Source organism: Lathamus discolor, chromosome 5, assembly GCF_037157495.1.
Source record: "Lathamus discolor isolate bLatDis1 chromosome 5, bLatDis1.hap1, whole genome shotgun sequence".
Classification (NCBI taxonomy): Eukaryota; Metazoa; Chordata; class Aves; order Psittaciformes; family Psittacidae; genus Lathamus; species Lathamus discolor.
In genome coordinates, this window is record NC_088888.1 from 39,547,203 (window position 1) to 39,564,591 (window position 17,389).

The 17,389-nt window shown below is 42.4% G+C and overlaps 1 protein-coding gene across 4 annotated transcripts in view; it reads left to right on the top strand.

Moving 5' to 3' along the window:
* AGPAT4 (1-acylglycerol-3-phosphate O-acyltransferase 4) overlaps positions 1–17,321 on the top strand; it is a 92,214-nt gene extending 74,893 nt beyond the window's left edge. For all 4 annotated transcript variants that reach the window (XM_065680446.1, XM_065680447.1, XM_065680448.1 and 1 more), the window contains 3 exons: positions 1,595–1,670; positions 6,551–6,749; positions 14,568–17,321. In XM_065680446.1, the coding sequence (XP_065536518.1) occupies positions 1,595–1,670; positions 6,551–6,749; positions 14,568–14,659 (367 nt within the window). In that variant the 3' untranslated portion in view covers positions 14,660–17,321. The remainder of the gene's footprint in view (positions 1–1,594; positions 1,671–6,550; positions 6,750–14,567) is intronic.
* Positions 17,322–17,389: the final 68 nt, after the last annotated feature.

Consider the following 17,389-nt stretch of genomic DNA (forward strand, 5'->3'; position numbering starts at 1 on the left):
CCAACAGTTTCCCATAATCCTCGTGGAAAAAGGCCAGTTCCAAAGCCCTTATTTCCATGCTGGGTTCTACCAGCAGCACCCATGCTGCAGGCACTCAGGGTGTGCGATGGTTTAGTGTTGGAGCATAGGAGCCTAGAAGTGATCCCACAAGTTCATCATAACTCCTTTATAGCTATAATTGGCTAGTCCAACTGTTTTATCTTGGGTACCAACGTCAAGTGGAGTAGGGTGACCTTTTCTTCTTCTGCCTGTTTGAAAAAATGCATTTTCTTCAGATCTGTTTTGCCCACGGGTAAAAGGAAATTTTGTTTTGATTCCTCATGGATGCAACATGAAGTTGCATCCCCACTTGGGTCTCATAGGTAGGTCAGCCTAGTAGCCTTTTGTTTGGTGTACATGGCCTGGGTGGCCATGTGTTAATGGAGAAGTAACTGGCCCTGCCTTCCTGGGCCATTCCTCCCAACATTGCAGAGGTGTGCATCTTACTGTGTCTCCCTTTACGCCCTTCCGTCCTGCTGCAAGTCAGTCTGGCAGAGCATGGAAATTGCTGTTCACAACTCAGGTCAGCTATTTGCTCTTCTGTCCTTTTGAGCTTCCTGAAAAGCTCTTGCAGACATGGTAAATGGTAAACCTCATGGCAAAATTTGTTTTGGCAATAAATTGGGGCCCATTACAGATGCTCTTCAAAGTCTCCATATTTGCTTAGTGAAGTGCTGCAGGTGTTGCACTCAGGAGAAGTTTGCAAAATTTGGATGCTCTTGTTAGTCTCTGCTAAAATTGTGTTGACGTCTAATGTTTGTCATCTTATGACTTTCTTAAATAAAGGAACAAACCAGTATTATTATACCTCTTAGTTTATTAACTGCAAACAGGAGTGTCCTGACTGTAAAAGTGCTGTCTCCTGTGCTGAAGGAGGTTAATTTGATGTTGTTCTTAATGTACATTAGTTACCATATATGCCATATTGAAAAATGTGAAATTGTTAAGTATTGCTATTAGCATACCTAAATGAGGATGACAAGGGGATTTTTTTTCTGTTGCAGGATTAGTGACCAAAATTCATGTAATGTGATGAAATCTTTGTTTTGTCAAGAGGGGGGTTTTCAGTGATAGGAACTGTTTTGCTGGAAATTTTCCAGCCAAGCTGTACGTAACAAAAATTATAGGAATGGGAAATGTTAGTACTAGATTGCTTCACCCTCGGTATAAGAATAGTTTGGTTTTAATCTCTGATATCTAGCTGATTAAACACAGCCTTGAACTCCACAGGTGAGGTAAGAAATTAATTAATTCAAAACCTTTGTTTGGAAACAGCAAATTGCAAACCTTTATCTGGAAGGTGGCTCTAGTGAGCTCAGACATATGCATTACTGTTTCAGAAATCTAAATCTCTCCATTTCAGATACATCTGAAAACTGAAGGTTTCTAGAAGCAAACTGTGCTTTGCTGATCTGGGAGCTGTTACCACAGATTAAAAACAGGTGGAATATGGAGTTGAGTCTCCTGTCAGATGGATAATCTGTGTAATGTAAGTGCTGTTCATGGGAGCTGAAGTATTTAATATTCTTCAATTTCTCTTGTTTACCACTGGCAGGCGGATTCCACTAGAGGAAGTCCCAGAAGATGAGCAGGAATGTTCTAACTGGCTTCACAAGCTGTATCAAGAAAAGGTTGGTTTTTTGTCTAGACAGCACTTGTGAGCCTCTAGTGCTCAGTCGTTTGTACTGCTGGTGCACATGTGTGGTGGTCCTGCTTCAGGGGGTTGGGGCTGGTTTGTTTGTTTTTCAGAAGTGCTCTGTTTCTCCAGGCAATCTGGTCTTGTTCTGTCAGTCGTGGTTGCTTTTATTTTGCAACAGAAAGAGCAACAGAAAGAAAACTTGAGCAAGCCTTGACAGAATAGTTTTAAAACTCTTCTTAGAAAGTTGCATTAGGATACATAAAACCACAACTACCTCCTGGTTGGTAGAAGGCCTCCCTTCCACTAAAAGGCACCTCCTAAATCAAGAAGTAACTTGTGGGATAAATGAGGTATATTTCGCTTTAGTGTATTAGAATTTTTGTCCCTTGTTTTTCCCTGTGTTTTTTACCAAAGCAAAGCTTCAACAGTAATAGGACAGGCTGATAAATTGCTTTCACATTGTGTGCGTAGAAGGCATACATCTAAGATTCCTAATTACATAAGATAGGGGCAGAATAATAATGACTGTGTGTTTGTAGATGCTGCTGATTTTGATTTTGATTTTCCAAATACTTCCATATGCATCCTTCAGACTTTCAGAATCTGTTTTTCATGGCTTTTGTTTTTATGAACATAGGAGATAATGGTTGGGGGATGCACTGTTTGAATAGATGCAGCACTCCCATTTCAGTCAGTGGGAGTCATGGGGTATGCAAGGCATGAGGGCCTGGCAGCTCCGTTTGTTTCAATAAATTGATCTAACTTATGTATTCAGACTGGAATACAGCAGTGCTTTGGATTTAGAAGTGATAGAATATAGCTACTCTGGTTTCCTCTCACTTGGGCAGCAAGGTTTCTGCTGTGCCCTTTGCTGCACTCTACCCAGAACACCATGTTAGCTGGATGTTGCAAAAAGTCCACTTTCTGCTACTGTGACTTGATCTGTAACCCTGCTTCATTTTCCAGAGAACTGTTTAGATCTTTGCAAGACAAGAATATATCAAATGAGAATGTGGTGATTGTTTTCCTGAGCCCCTTATTACATAGTTTGAAGTAATTACTTTCAAGTTTTTTCTATTATTCCCTTTTTGGTGAACACTTTTAGTTATTTCTAATACAGAGAGTACAACTGTGCTGCTTTCTTCATAACAATTGTGTTTGCTGGTTGTTTAAATCCGTAATTTCCTATTTAGTATAGGAGGAAGGAATGTGTGTTCAGTTTTCCTCTCCATTAAAACCTTTTTAGATGTGGCATTTTTTTTAATGCTTGGGGTTTTTTTGTTTGATGGTTTTTTCTTTTTCTGAAGGTAGTATGTTCCTCTTCAGCTGTTTTACAGTAGTGAGACTGTTATTTCATTGCAGTCATTCCCACTCTATGCAAGCCCATGTCTCTGTAAAATCAGACTGGGAGAATATAGAGCAGGGACAACTTCATCAAGAGTCCAAGATTATGAAAACCTATCTGCGGGGTAATACTGCAATTCTGTTTCACCTTTCTGCCATGCATCTCTAAAAAGATAATTGGTCTTAGGTTGGATAGCAAGCAGCATTGCCACCTACATGTTGTTTCCAAAAATGAAATCTGTTTCAGGCTAATGTCTTCAGAGTCAGTAAATATTTGTGATAAAATGTAACAAAGCTGTCTTCAAAGGGCACTAATTAATTACAACATACACACTCATCCCCTGCTTTGTGTATTTTGGTTGTAACACTCCATTTTACTGTCTCAAAGTAAGACAAGTATGCACACTACTGAAAAAACAGCCCCTGTTTTATCTTGCATTATGGTGCATGTATCACTGCTTATTCTCAGTGGGTTTTACAATTTTCTGGTACCTTCTCAAGACTTACATACTGTGTGCTGAGTTATGCTCTAGTAGCATGATTTAGTAGCAGGATTGTGCCAAAGGTAGGGAGGTCAAGGCTGGAGTGCTGTGTACTTGTGGTGACAGGGCCGCAATGCTGTTTGAATGAGTAAGGAAATCAACAATTTAGTGAACATGAAGGGACATTACTCTTATTTTTTTTAAACTATCATGACTAAAGGAGTGAGAGTCTGAGAAAAGCTTGTTCTGTTGGTTTTACTTCATTGCCTGATCACAGTTGCATCTACCTCAATCTGAGATGCTGCTCTGTGGGAATCTGGTGTGTTTATGTCCTTGCTACTTACCTTCAATTTCTGCTTTAGCCACTGATGAAAAGGTAGTGAACAAGGGCTTTGCTGGGTAACAATGGCACTGTGCTGTTCTAAACCAAAGACATCCATGTACTTCTTCCTCACCTTGGGTGAATTTTGTAATTTTTCCTTCCACAGATGGCCAGCACTGTATCAGTTAGTGCCACATTATGACAAAGGTGCGATTTGAGTTGCACATTGCCTTTTCTTGGGGTTTTATTCCTTTTAATGTTGTTTTTTTGAGCTGCCATTGCTAGAAAGATTCCCTTTATAACAAGGACCATGCTGAGCGTCTTAGTGCCTTCTCTGAAGAGGTACTGTATAATAGCCACAACCTGGCAAGCCCTTGCATGTTTGGTTTCTTTTTTTCACCTCCTTTCAACCTCAGCACCTGAAATAGAAGTTCTGCATGAGAACCTTAATTTCCATTAAAAAGAAATAGGGCTTCTAAACTCTTCTCACTCGTAAAAGAAGCACAGAAAGCAGGGCATGAAAATATATGCTGAAATGCCCCAGGGAACTAGCAAAGCACAGCTGAAGAGGGGAAGTGCACAGAATGCCTGTGTCTGGCAACAAAGGATGTATTTTTGGATACTACATTCTTCATAAGCTTCCTCATGAAAGAGCAGTGGCATACCTCTGCAGTCAGACCTCCCTGGTGGGAGCGGGGAGGAAGAATCCAGATAGCTTCTCACAAGGTGACTTATGTTTCCCAGTTTCCCCCCACCTGCCTTACACACCTCACTGTCTGAAGTAACACAGATTTGGTGAGGGTATTAGAGTGAGCATGTTTCGATGTCCAGATATGGTACTTGATTGGTTGGGATTTATTATAAACTGCAAACAAGTTCTGTGTGCAGAAATTAAATGAACTTGATGTGGGCAAGGTGACCGAGGGGAATTTTGAGATCCATCATGGGTTTAAATGCTGACTTGAGCTGTTGATGGGAACCATAGGCGTTCTTGCAAAAGCTTAGAAGACTGATCAACTCGCAGATCTCTTCTGCTTGAAAAATAGGAATGTTTTTAGGGTAAGGAATCATAACTGAATTAAAGAGCTATTCCCCACGACGTAAAACGTGTAGCGGAGGTGATGGCACTGACATCATTTTGCCCCTGCCTCAAACCTCTTGGTGAGATGTGGTCAATAGTTTATTGCTTCTGATGTTGTGCAGAGCCAACAAAGAAAACTGCTGCTTGTTTGAAGCTAGACTGCCTTGCTCTCTGTAGTAATAAGCCCCCTAATGGTGATACCAATAATAGCTGGAAGTTCTTAACTTTCCTGGGTAATACTGGTGTTTAGAAACCTAATTGTATATAGTAGAATTCAATTTACTGATGATTAGTAGCTCTGTGTTAAGCCAGTCATACACCAAAATCCTCAAGGCACTGTAAAGAAAACTTCATACACAGTAATTTGTTGAAGACAGCTAATTAATGTGCCATAGTGATCCCACTATAGTCTAGCTCACATGTGCAAAACACTCATAATCTTTCTAATCTCAAAAAAGACAGTGCAATGCTTTAATTACTGTGTAATCTCTTAAAAGCTGAATGTTCCCTTTGAAATAGATAAAATGGTAGCAGCCTGTAATTGCTCAAGTTGCCATTAAATAAGCAAAGAATTGTCAGCTGGAGTGTAAGTAAATGTAAAATCATAGCACAGTAGAAATAATCTTATGGTTGATTAAGGGAATCTTGGCTTTACCAGAATTTTTGGAAACTTGTGAAATATTCCTTTCTTTGAGGAAATTTAATACTTCATTCTGACTAAATTGAGGCTCCTTTTTATGTCTAATTCTGAGTTCATTAATTAACCAGTTTTATTTGATAACACAGATTAATAATGTTTGCTTCTGAACCAGTAGGAAGTTTTTTTCCCCACCTATTATGGTATCTTGTATTGGTCACATCACTGAAGGCATTGCTGTTCACCCATATGGCCTCTAGAGAAGGATACTCAATTCTGTATTCTGTGCAAAGAACACACACCACAATACAAAAAAAACCCAAACCATGCCCCATTATCTTCCTCATATTATATCAAAAAGGGATAGTCCTTTGAGTCAAAAACAGTGAGAGCTTCTAACCTGATTGCATGCTCAAGTGTCTGTAGAGAGGTGCAGCACCCACACTTTCTTCCTGTAAGCTTCATGGGAACAAGATGAATCACACTGCATCTATGGGACAAAGCAGAGGGTGATGTTCTTTGGAGCATGGGACAAGATGGTGTGTGCTCACTTTTCTGACAGGGGTGCGGATGCTGTTTTAGAGCAGTGGTTGGAGAATACATGATTGAACACAGTGTCGGCTGCAGAACATGTAGCCCGAAAGCCTTTCTGTCTTACTGACAATATTTGGCCAGTGGCTGTGGCTCTTGCAGGAGGTTCAAGGGTGATGTCTGCATTGATGCAGGAGTGTACATCCCTCACCCTTCGTGTTTTACTGGGCTTGTTATACTCTCCAGGCACACTACTTTTCAGTCTTCTTTGTGTAAGAGAAGGAAAGGATGTGCACATCAGCGTAAGCTCTTGTTTTTGACTGTATGTTCATTGACTCCAAAGTACAAGCTTTCCAGCCATGATTTGGTCTTCAATCTGCCCCCTATAGTTACAAAAAGAGGAACATCAAAGTCAGGAATGGCTAGTTTTGTTGGCAAACGGGGATTTAATTGTTGCCCTCCTTTGTCCTACTAGGATGCATTCCAGGAAGAATACTACCGAACAGGAGCCTACCCAGCAGTCCCTATAGTACCACCCCGACGACCATGGACACTTTTGAACTGGCTTTTCTGGGCCTTATTGCTGTTATATCCCTTATTCAAGCTGCTCATCAACATGATCAGCAGTGGATCATCACTGACACTGGCTAGTTTTGCATTTGTCATTGTAATGGGTAAGTTTTCTGACAGAGAAAGATTACTTACAGAGTAACTGTTAGATAATTTACTGAGGCTTACTAAATATAAACGTGTGAATTCAGCAAACCAGCTGATACTATATCCACTTTAGCCAGGAACAGGTTAAATAGATGAATTTTGTTTGTTTCTTTGTTTTTGAATAGTTGTATAATTTTTTGTAAGAGCTGCATACAAAATTTTGTCTTCCTGTAGAAATCAAACCAGTAACTTTCCAGTGGGTTGCCTACAAAAGGCTTTCTTTTCTTGTGTTGTGTGTTGCTGGGTTGCACGTTGAATACCTATAAGAGGTGCTCTAGGGTAATTTATTCTGTTGAGAATTCTTTCAGCTAATCATAATCTGATGTGTTGTCCACTGGAAATCCATGAATTTGTGACTTAAGGACAACCTGTTATGGCCATCTACTCTGACTTTATACAGCAGCAGGACATAGACTATCACAGGTGACTCCTACAGTTCCTGTGGTAGTTCTGGACTGCCTTGGTTTGAGTTTAAGCTAGTATGTTATTTAAGAGGTGGAAGGAAAACAAAATGAGGAGCTGACCAACAGAAAGGGAAGGAGATCTCATTTGGTGTCTTTCTCAGAAGCAGGAACAAGGTCAGTCTGGCAAATTTCATCATATCTGGGTGTCTGTGCTTTTTGGTATATTGGGTGCTGTTTGAAGAGTAACTTCCAGAATAACCCATACATTTATAAAGCAAATATGTTCTATGGCTGCACTGACCATCACATGTATTTATGGCTTCATCATCTTAATGCCTATGTGTATTGCAAACATCCTTTGAAAAAGAAACAGAACTTCATAGTCCTTCTGGCTCTGGGTGAACTTGGATGCAGATTAGAGTTGGCTTAAAAAGCCATGTCCAAAATAGCAACACAAAGGAGATAGGAAAACATTGCACATTTTCTTATCTCAGAAATGCATCTTTGCTCTCTACCTGGGAGATTGTTCCTAACACATTATATTTCTTTGCATTCTCAGAAGTCTGAATCTTGAGCAGGTCCCATGCTAATCTGCTCAGGGTGAATTACCTCTTGTCTTTTTGTCCATCTGTGAAGAGCTTGGTATGGTAGGTACACAGTATTCTTTTTCAGAAGGTGCCAACCAAATCAAACTCTATGTAAGATACTGTGGAAGCTGTTCATAAAAATAATTGGAGAAGGAAGAATTTGTGTGTGTATACACATGCACAGGCAGTTTGCTTCATGATGCTTTGGACCCGAGGAAGGAAAACAAGAGCAAGTAGCATAGTAGTTGGTACATTAATATGGGCAAAGTAGAGGGAAAAGGAGGGGAATCCTGTGCCGCTCTTCTCACCTGGAGAAATTGTTGGTGCTTTTTAACCTGGGAATGTTTTATGTGAAATCACAGAGTCACAGACTGATTTGGGTTAGAGGGGACCTTAAAGATCACCTAGTTCTAATCCCCCTGCCATGGGCAGGGACACCTTCCACTAGACCAGGTTGCTCAAATGTGTAAGAATTTCTTGGAGCAGTGAAGCACCTTTTCATCCACTTGTGCTCTCCTCCACCCCCGACCAGTGAATAGGGTGGAAGTGAAGAGTAAGCACCATGGTTGTGGTGTGCCCCTCGGGAATGTGCAATGTTAGGTTCAGATCCCCTTCAGCTGCAGAGAAAGGTCAGTTGGTCTCCACTGTGCTCTTGGAAAAAATGGGTACACAGCAGTGGGAAGGATGAGGTATGACACCATTGCAAATACTACATCCCTGGCATAGCACTCATATTACTAACATAAATACAAATTAGATATATATATATGATATATAATATATATTTTATATATATACACAAAATTGTCGTGGTTTAAACCCAACCACAAACCTCGTTCACTCACTCCCCCCCTTCTTGCCCTCCCCCTGCTCCTGGAGGGACGGAGAGGAGAATCAAAAAGAATGCAACTCCCACAGGTTGAGATAAGAACAGCCCAGTAACTAAGGTATAACACAAATCACTACTGCTACCACCAATAATAATAATGCTAAAGGAAAATAACAAGGGAAGAGAATACAACACCTCAACACCAGCCAACCGATAACTTGCCCCACTCCCCCCAGCAGAGCACTGACCGATACCTCCTCCAACCCTGCAGTCCCAGCCCTTCCGGGTCACTCCCCGTTACATCCTGGGCATGACGTGCTGTGGTATGGAATACCTCTTTGGTCAGTTTGGGTCAGGTGTCCTGTCTCTGCTTCCTCCCGGCCTCCCCTCCTCCCTGGCAGAGCATGAGGCTCAGAAAGTCCTTGGCCAGACCAAACATTTGAGCAGCAACTGAAAACATCGGCATTATCAGCACTGTTCCCAGGCCAAAAGATCAAAACACAGCACTGTACTAGCTCCTAAGAAGGAGAAAAATGACTGCTGCTGCTGAACCCAGGACAAAAATATAAATACAAATTATATATAAATACAAATTACAAATTATAAATACAAACTGGCAAATAGGGCATTTGTTCTGCCTTTGGAAGAAATGCTGGCATAGTCTATGTTTGGTACCTGGCTGTGGAACAATGGCCTAATGGGGCACTGAAGCTTAGCCACTGCAATTCTATTTTCTCATCCTTCCTTCAGCATTTTCTTCTTAATTCAGTTTCTCCAGTCAGCAGGCTGGTTGTCTGGGTGCTGTTCCAAAGTGCCTTATGCTTTGTGTACCCTCCACAGGGAGCTTTGCTGCATAATTCAGGTTTCTGGATTTAAACCTCAGAGCTGGATGCTTTAATGCTTGGCATTGTGGCATCTGTGATGTTTTTGGATATAGTCCTTATTAATTTAAGTGACACCACAACCCTCCCCTCCCCCCCCCCCCCATGTCCAATACCATCTTGCTACTAAGGACCCTTACAACTAGGTCACATCTTCTCTATCAAGGAAGTGAGGGAAAGAACCTGTATCCTTTCCTTGCTGTATTACTCCCCATTTAGATATTTTCTGCTTCTAGACACAAGGAAAGATTAATGAGCAAGCTGCTATGAATCTTCTTTTGAATGCAATGATAATCCAAAGGACTAGTCTGCAGGTTATCAGTAACTCTGGAGCTAACAGAGAACTACAGCAGCAGTCTGCTGCCAGAATGAACATATGAGCTCCCAGGGTGCAAAAGCACAGCTGACAAATTCAATAAGAATCATGGGATTAATGGCCCACTGTGTGATGTCCATTGCTGCCCCATACGTACCCACCACATTTGTGGGATGGTGCAGGTCGCAGTTCTCCTCAACCTCTGGAAGACCTCTGTGCTTAGCAATAGCTCTGTTCTCACTCTGAATACCTGGTGTGATCAAACCCAAAGTGCTTGTAATTGGCCAGGATTTGCAGCACAGTGGAAGCCACTACACTGCTTGTAGTAGAGGCTTGTCGCCTGATCAGACTCGGCCAGCCACCTCTTGCTTACAAGCAGATTAAAGATGCTGTTGTCACATATTAGCAAATAGCAGCCACCGTGAAGCTGTGGAAGGAAGAAAATCTGTGTGAGTGGAAGGAAGCTCAGCCTTCAGTAAAAACAGGCAGAAAGCAGAGCTGGTTTGTCCTGGTCACTTAAAAGTGGATGTGTCATAACTTGCCAAAAGAGCAACAGTTCACTTTGTATGTTATAGTCTGTTTCTGTTTTACTGTATTCCTTTAAAAGTAAACCAAAAAGCATGGTTCTGAGTTACTGGCTGGGCTTAAACCACGACATGGTTGGGAATCATTGCTCTCTTTCTGTGGAAACATCTCAAAACTTCAACCCAAGCTGCCACACTGACATTTCTAGCCTATAGCTGAGTTTCTGTAGCAAGGCCATTCTCCCCAGACTGTGTTTTATATCCCAAGGCACGTATCTGTCATGAATGTCTTGGACCAGATGCAGCCACCTGCTGACAGAGGAGCAATTGGTATGTTATTTTGCAGTTCATCTCCAGCTTTAGGCAGGGTCTCAGAAGTGAATTCTGAAGTGGCTGGGCAGTAGTGGTACATGAACACAAATGTACCTTGGAGGTTGTGACTCTTGATGCCAGCTGGAGCTGTCTCCCTGGCAGAGCTGGTTTGTAGCAAAGCAAGGAGCACTATACTCACTGACCTTTGCAGGGGGAGCAGTAATTGGTACCTGGTGGCTTAATAGTGCAAAAGGAAGTTTTTTCTGTGAACCAGAGGGATTTATTTAGCATTGGGGTCAGATGATGAAAATGCTGATTCAAATTGTTCTTAGCAGACTTCTTCCTGCAGTTTAACTGAAACAGCACAGGTAGTGTTTGGGATGTTGCTTTTTATATGGCAATTTGACAGCTCACCTGATCACTCCAGAATCAGGAAGATTACTGCAGTCCCTAATAGCCTATTATAAGTAGGCTGCTGTTTCTAGGAGCAGATTTCAGTACCTGATAACCTTTGTTACACCTCCTGTGATAGTGAAGAGGGGAGGAACTAGGAAGTCCTTTCATCTGGTACCCTCTACTTTGTTTCGAGAGTGACATTTGTCTTTTGGACAGTGTCTGCCAATTGTGCTCTCCAATAAAACACTGGACTTGTAAAATACTGGACTCCAGTAAAATACTGTTACTTGTAAGTAACTGGCTGTTGAGGTGGAAGGAGCCATAAGAGGAATGCCCAATGGTGGTCAAGCTGGAGTGAAAGCACTGTGATCCCTCAGACCCTAACTCTTGGATCCAAGGAATGAATAACCAATGTATATATAGCTCTGCTTGTTCAGCTCAAACACTATCAGCCCTAAATAAACGATATCTCCTCTTTATACTGAGAATGCTGAGCCATCCCCTCTTGCTTTGCCATGCAGCAGTTTGGCTATTTATACTCCTAATAATCACTGCATTGTGCGAATATCAAACTACTGGTCTGGAACCAGGAGCCCTTCATGATACTACTTGAACCAACACAAGGCCGTCCCTGCTCCAGAGGAGAAATACTAAAGTAGTTTGAGGGCCAAAAGTCTCTTTTGAAAACTGGCTTTCGTTTCATAGGATGCATGGCAAGACATTTATGTACTTAGCTCACAACTGCTGTTTAAAACTTGGGGCTGATATTTTGGTGTTGAAGTAGTGAGCAAGTCTGTCAAATGCCAGTACTTGACAGCAACTTCTGTGTTTCTTCCTCCTCCTGTTCCCCAGTTTCATTCGGCTTCAAAGAACCCAGTGTTAAGTTGCCTCTCATGTTTTGGTAATGTGAGTGGAAGAGGACAACCTTCATGCTCCAGAAGTATTTTATTATAGAGCTGTCAGCAGCAGTTAAAAGGGAAATGTTGGCTGTGCGTGCAAAAGATGAGAGGGTTTCTCTTGGCTTTTAAATGGAAAAGTACTCTTATGCATCTAATGCTAAAAACATAATGGCATGGGGCCGGCCATTAAGTATCAGTTATAGGCGAGAGAAGTATTTCATTTGAACCAAATGTAAGTAGCAATGAGCCAGCTTTGATTCTGCAGTTGTATGTCTGCTATACAGTGTGTACACGGTGCTATTAGAAAACCTGTTTCCATGGATCAGAATGCAAGCTGTGAGTCCTTGGTGACTTCACAGTGTCCAAGTGCCACGTGTGGACTGATGGGTTGGAGCATGGCGTGATCCAGGTAGCAAGGCTGGAAGAGAGGTATCTGGGTGTGCCAGGGGAGTTTTAGACTGGATATTAGGGAAAATCAGTTTGCGGAGAGGGTGCTCAGGCATTGAAACAGCCTGCCCAGGAAAATGGAATCACTGTCCCTGGAAGCGTTCAAAACACGTGTAGACAAGGCCCTTAGTGATGTGATTTAGTGGTGGTCTTGGCAGTCCTGGGGTAATGGTTGGACCTAATGATCTTAAAGGTCTTTTCCAACCTAGTTGATTCTGTGATTCTAAGGCTGTTGATGCCTGTAGGCTGAGTGGAAGGTGAGGAGAGCATGAGCCAGTGGCATTTTAGTAAGTTGTACCAACTGTGCTCTGTATATCACTGTGATACAAACAGTGAGCAGGATTCTGCCTGTGTTGCTTCTGCCTGTTGGCCTTTCAGCCTGGTGCTTAAAGCAGGTTTGGTTTTTTTTTTTTTGTTACTTATTTCTTCTCCATCATAGTGGGCAAAATAGGTCCTCAATAGAAATTTCTACCATTCATAATAAGCTTTAGTTGTACAAATCTGCATTTCAGTATGTAACTTATATAACTCAGGTAGACAGCTGACTATATAGAGAAAATTCTTACACCCCTACCTGCTGTGCTGTTTATAGCACTTGCTGTGTGGTACAAACCCCAGGTTACAGATAAGAAGAAATCCTGAGGATTGAGAGAAAAGGTGGGAATCCTCTGCTCTGAGATACGGTTTTGCTGAGGAATGTGGTACTATCTGTGGATGTGGTGGTTTTCTTGGAGCATTACTGGCTCTGTTGATCTGTGTTACCTCATCCCTACCTCAGCCCCAGCACTCGGGCAGGCAGAGCAGGTCCAGCCTCCTGCTTCTTTTGGCTGGTGAGTAATGGTGGCAGAAAGACAGCAGGAGCTGTTACCTTCTGCGGTTTGCTGTGGAGCAGTTAGACATCCTTAAACTGCTGTTTTGTGTGCTTAAGATACCTTAATCTCACAACAGTATCTGTGGGGTGTGCTCTAAGGCTCCAGGATAGCTGTGGCGAGGAGGCTGGCAGTGCAGGGAGAAACCACTGAGGGCTCAGGGTGAAATGAGGACAGAGGGGCAGCAGCAGCTTCTATCAGGGAGCAAAGGAGAAATAAAAAACAATATGTCTGAATTGTTGAACCATGTATTTTTTGGTGTCCAGGCAGTGGCATTCTTGGAAGTGGATGAAATCCCCAATGTGCTGTGTGGTTGCTGTAACAGCTGCTCTTTATTTATGCTCTGTTTCTATTTATATGCTGTTTCTATCCCCTGTGCTTAAAATCTTAATGATTTCATGCTTACTATTGTACTATGATCCCAGACTGCAGGTCATTTTGGATCTTCCTCTAGTCTTCCTCAGCTCATGGCCAGTTAAATGTCAGGGATGTTTTTTTCTAGTCTGTTTGTAAGAGTGAAACCCTTCACTTGTCCCAGCTGTGTGTATTTCCATTCATGGACCAACAGTGGAGTGTGAGAGTGGCTCCCAAGGAGCCATCTCCCTTTCTGGTCTGTTTACCACTCTCTGGTCTGCCTCTGAGAGGGCCCTGCTTGCATGTTGTCTGGCATCCAGAAGACCCAAGGGCAGCCCCAAAGGCAGCCCAGCTTCCCCACTGCATCTCTGTCTTTTCAGCCATCACTAAATAAATAGACTATAAATTCGCCTGGCCTCTTATAATGGACTGTTTCATGAGCTGTAGTTAAAACTGCAACAATTCTTTTGTTCATCAAGATCTGAAGTATCCTTGCACTTGCTCCTACTCTTCCAGGCATGGGGGCTGTTGAAGGCAAGCAGGGTTCCCTTCCCCATCACATCTCGCATGCAGACACATTAGTACATTTTGACACTCGACTGGGGAGCCAGGTAACCCCAACAGCCCCATTTCACAGACAGCCTTGTCCAGGGTTTAACTGGACTGAGCATACCATGCATGTGCTTCTCACACCCATGTTGGTCCATGCAGCCTCTTCTCTGCTGGGGGAGAGAACATGTGTAGGGACGTAGGACCTTCCTTAATGAAATACTGTAGGCAAACTACTTGACAGCGAGGAATGGGGCTGTACCTTCATCAAAGGTCAAGTAGGGGTAGTTACCTTTAATGTGCTGCTGTAAGGCTGAGAACACTAACAGTCTTGTTCAAAATGCTACACATGTACAGATCTTCAGTCTTCGCAAGCAGCTTCTAATTTTATTGTTACTTCTTTTGCAGCTTCTGTCGGTGTCAGATGGATGATAGGCGTTACAGAAATTAACAGGGGTTCCACCTATGGCAACAATGACAACAAGCAGAAACGAAAGTAGTATCTTCAGAGACTGCTTCAATCCAAAGGGAACAAATCCAACTTCTGAAAACTCTTAAGTGTGTATCATGGTCCTTCAAGTGAGAGCAGAGGAAGGGTAGGATGAGCAATTGCCATGCATATCTGGATTTGTGCTCCTGTTATTTTTCTCTGGGGGTTTGGGCTGGATGACACACTTGAAAGATGCACTCCTTTGTCTACTTGCCACAGCGAGTTTGCATTTGGTTGGTTGGTTTGTCTCCCTAAAAACTGTCTTAAGTTTTGAAGAAGAAGAAAAGTAACTCCAGTGTACTTGTATGATGAGAGATTACCTGGAAACTAACCAGAGGTGCAGGCTTTATCTTTCCTAACTTGCTCTAAGGAATGGACAAATGTCAGAAGATTGTTACAAGATGATTAAAATTGGTAGTTGTCTAGATCACACGTTAACAGTTTAACAACCATAATCTGTCAGTGTTTAAATACAGTAAGAGGCTCTGCTTGGTTATACCAGTACTGTACTGAAGCAGCTCTACTGAACTGAGAGAATTGCAAGTAGAGGTTTTTCTACATCTAGAACTTACTCCCATAGTGGGCACCACGTGGGGCCTTTGAAACCTCAGCCAGACCCCAGACATCCCAACATCGGAGTCTTGCAGTGGCATAACCTGGAGTGGCATTTAGCCTTGGGGCCATTTGCAGAGCTAAGAGTTACCCACTGCCACATCTTTCCCCAGGCGATACATCAGAGGGACAGCCGAAACCTGTAATTCTTTTGCGAGTAAATAAATGCCATTTATAGTCTGGGAAAACGGAGGTACTAAACACTGATTAAAATTCTAGGCCTTTCTAACAGTGGTGGAAACAGAACAACTGGGTATGCTGTAACTAAGTAATGCAAAGCACATTAAAAGTTATGCCCCACACCCCTGCTACTGTTGTGATCCCAATTAATCTGCTTGTCTGTTATTTTGGGTAAGTTAGTTTACACAGTGCCTCATAACAGTCAGCCTGAGGTAACGGCTACATTATCTTTTGCTTTTCTTTTTGGGAGAAGAGGGGAAGTAGCAGACAGGCCTAGGAGAGTGGCAGTGCTTGGGACTTTTTATGGCTGTCTGGACTTTGACACCCTTCTCAATTAAATAAAACTAGCATCTAGCTCCTTAGGAAACCTGTGTTGCTCTGACATCCCAGGGCAGCCTTCTCCTGGTTTTGAACTTTAGGAGTTAAGGGTATACAAGTTACTAAAAAGAACTCACTTGAAAAAAGAATAAAGGAAAAGAGCAGACTTCAGCTACTGGCGATTATGATTTAAAAAACCCCAAATTTCTGAAATCTAAAGATACAGATGCTGAGCAGGAGCAACTGCGATTGGCACTTTCAATGATGGTACATTTTCATTATGAATAGGACCAAACTGTGATAGACTAGGAGTGAACAGCCTGTGTGAGTCCAGAGAAGAAAGTCTTAGTTCTAGCAGCTGAAGCTAAAAACATTTCTTTCCCTGCAGTAAAACAGAGGCCAGAAGAAATGGGGGCTAATACAACAGCATATGAATCATTCCATGAAATATGCATTTGCTCTTCAGATGTCAGACCATCTTGAAACTACTGTCTTTCATACGCAGCACCTAAAGAGCAGGTGCAGTAGTGCTTTTAGCATGGGGCAGAAAGTAAAGATTTTTGATAGTGGAGGCAATAAAAAGTATTAATGTGAAGGAATGAACAGGCCTTGGGACATGTGAGGTTCTCATCCCGGGGGCTTTTTCCCTGTCTTGTGTACACACGCATCCCCTGTGCTCTGAAGCTTTCTGGAAGAAGTGTATGAGGTCATGAACATAAACATGGGCTTTAGTGTAGTTTTTCCAACACAGGAGATAGAGCCCGAAATCAGAAAATACTGCCATGTTTATAAAGCTGTTCTTTTAATCCTAACAGTGGAATACTGAGTATTACAGCCTGTAGTAGTGTCTGACAATCCAGTTATCCCACAGTAATACAGCAGGCCATGTTACAGAGCCAGGCCTGAAGACACTGTACACAAGACACTGAACATGGGCGGGATGGGAGAGAAGAGCATTCTCCAAGCTAGTGTTTTACTATAACTCTTACCTGGCAGATACAGTGGACTTGTATCAGGGTTAAAGAATGAGCCTGTATGCAGGGCAATTAATTCTGAGCAGCAAATACATATTCATGCAGTGACAGAGAGTAGCTTTCTCGCCTTTTTCAAGAGCCTCTGGTGAAACGTGCTGGCAGGGTGACATTGAACATTCCTTATGACTCTTAGTCCCTTCCTCTCCAACTGCATGTAGTGCTACTTCTCCCAGAGGAAAATACCAACCATGTAAATACTTCTGAGAAAGTATTTAGGCTATTCCTTACCCAGTTCCCTGGGACATGCCGCTCCTGGATCCATCCTCCTAAGCACTTGTGGCAGTCCCAGCATCTGAGGACTGCAGCACTGGGCCCTGCCAGCATCCACTGGCAAACAGAGCCAGAGTACTGGAACTTGCCAAAGTAGTCAGTTATACTAGTCCAGTTCACTGTATCAAAAGAATGACGTATGTCATCAGGAAGCAGTGTTTGCCCCATGTCCCCACAAGCAACTATATGTTCTACAACTGCCTTAACAAAAGTAGTCTTAACGTTTGTTTATACAAAAATAAAAGTATAAAAAGCTAATGTGGAGTGAATGAGTTTTCTTTTGGTTGACAACAAGGAACTAATTAAGAGTTTACTTTTCACCTTTA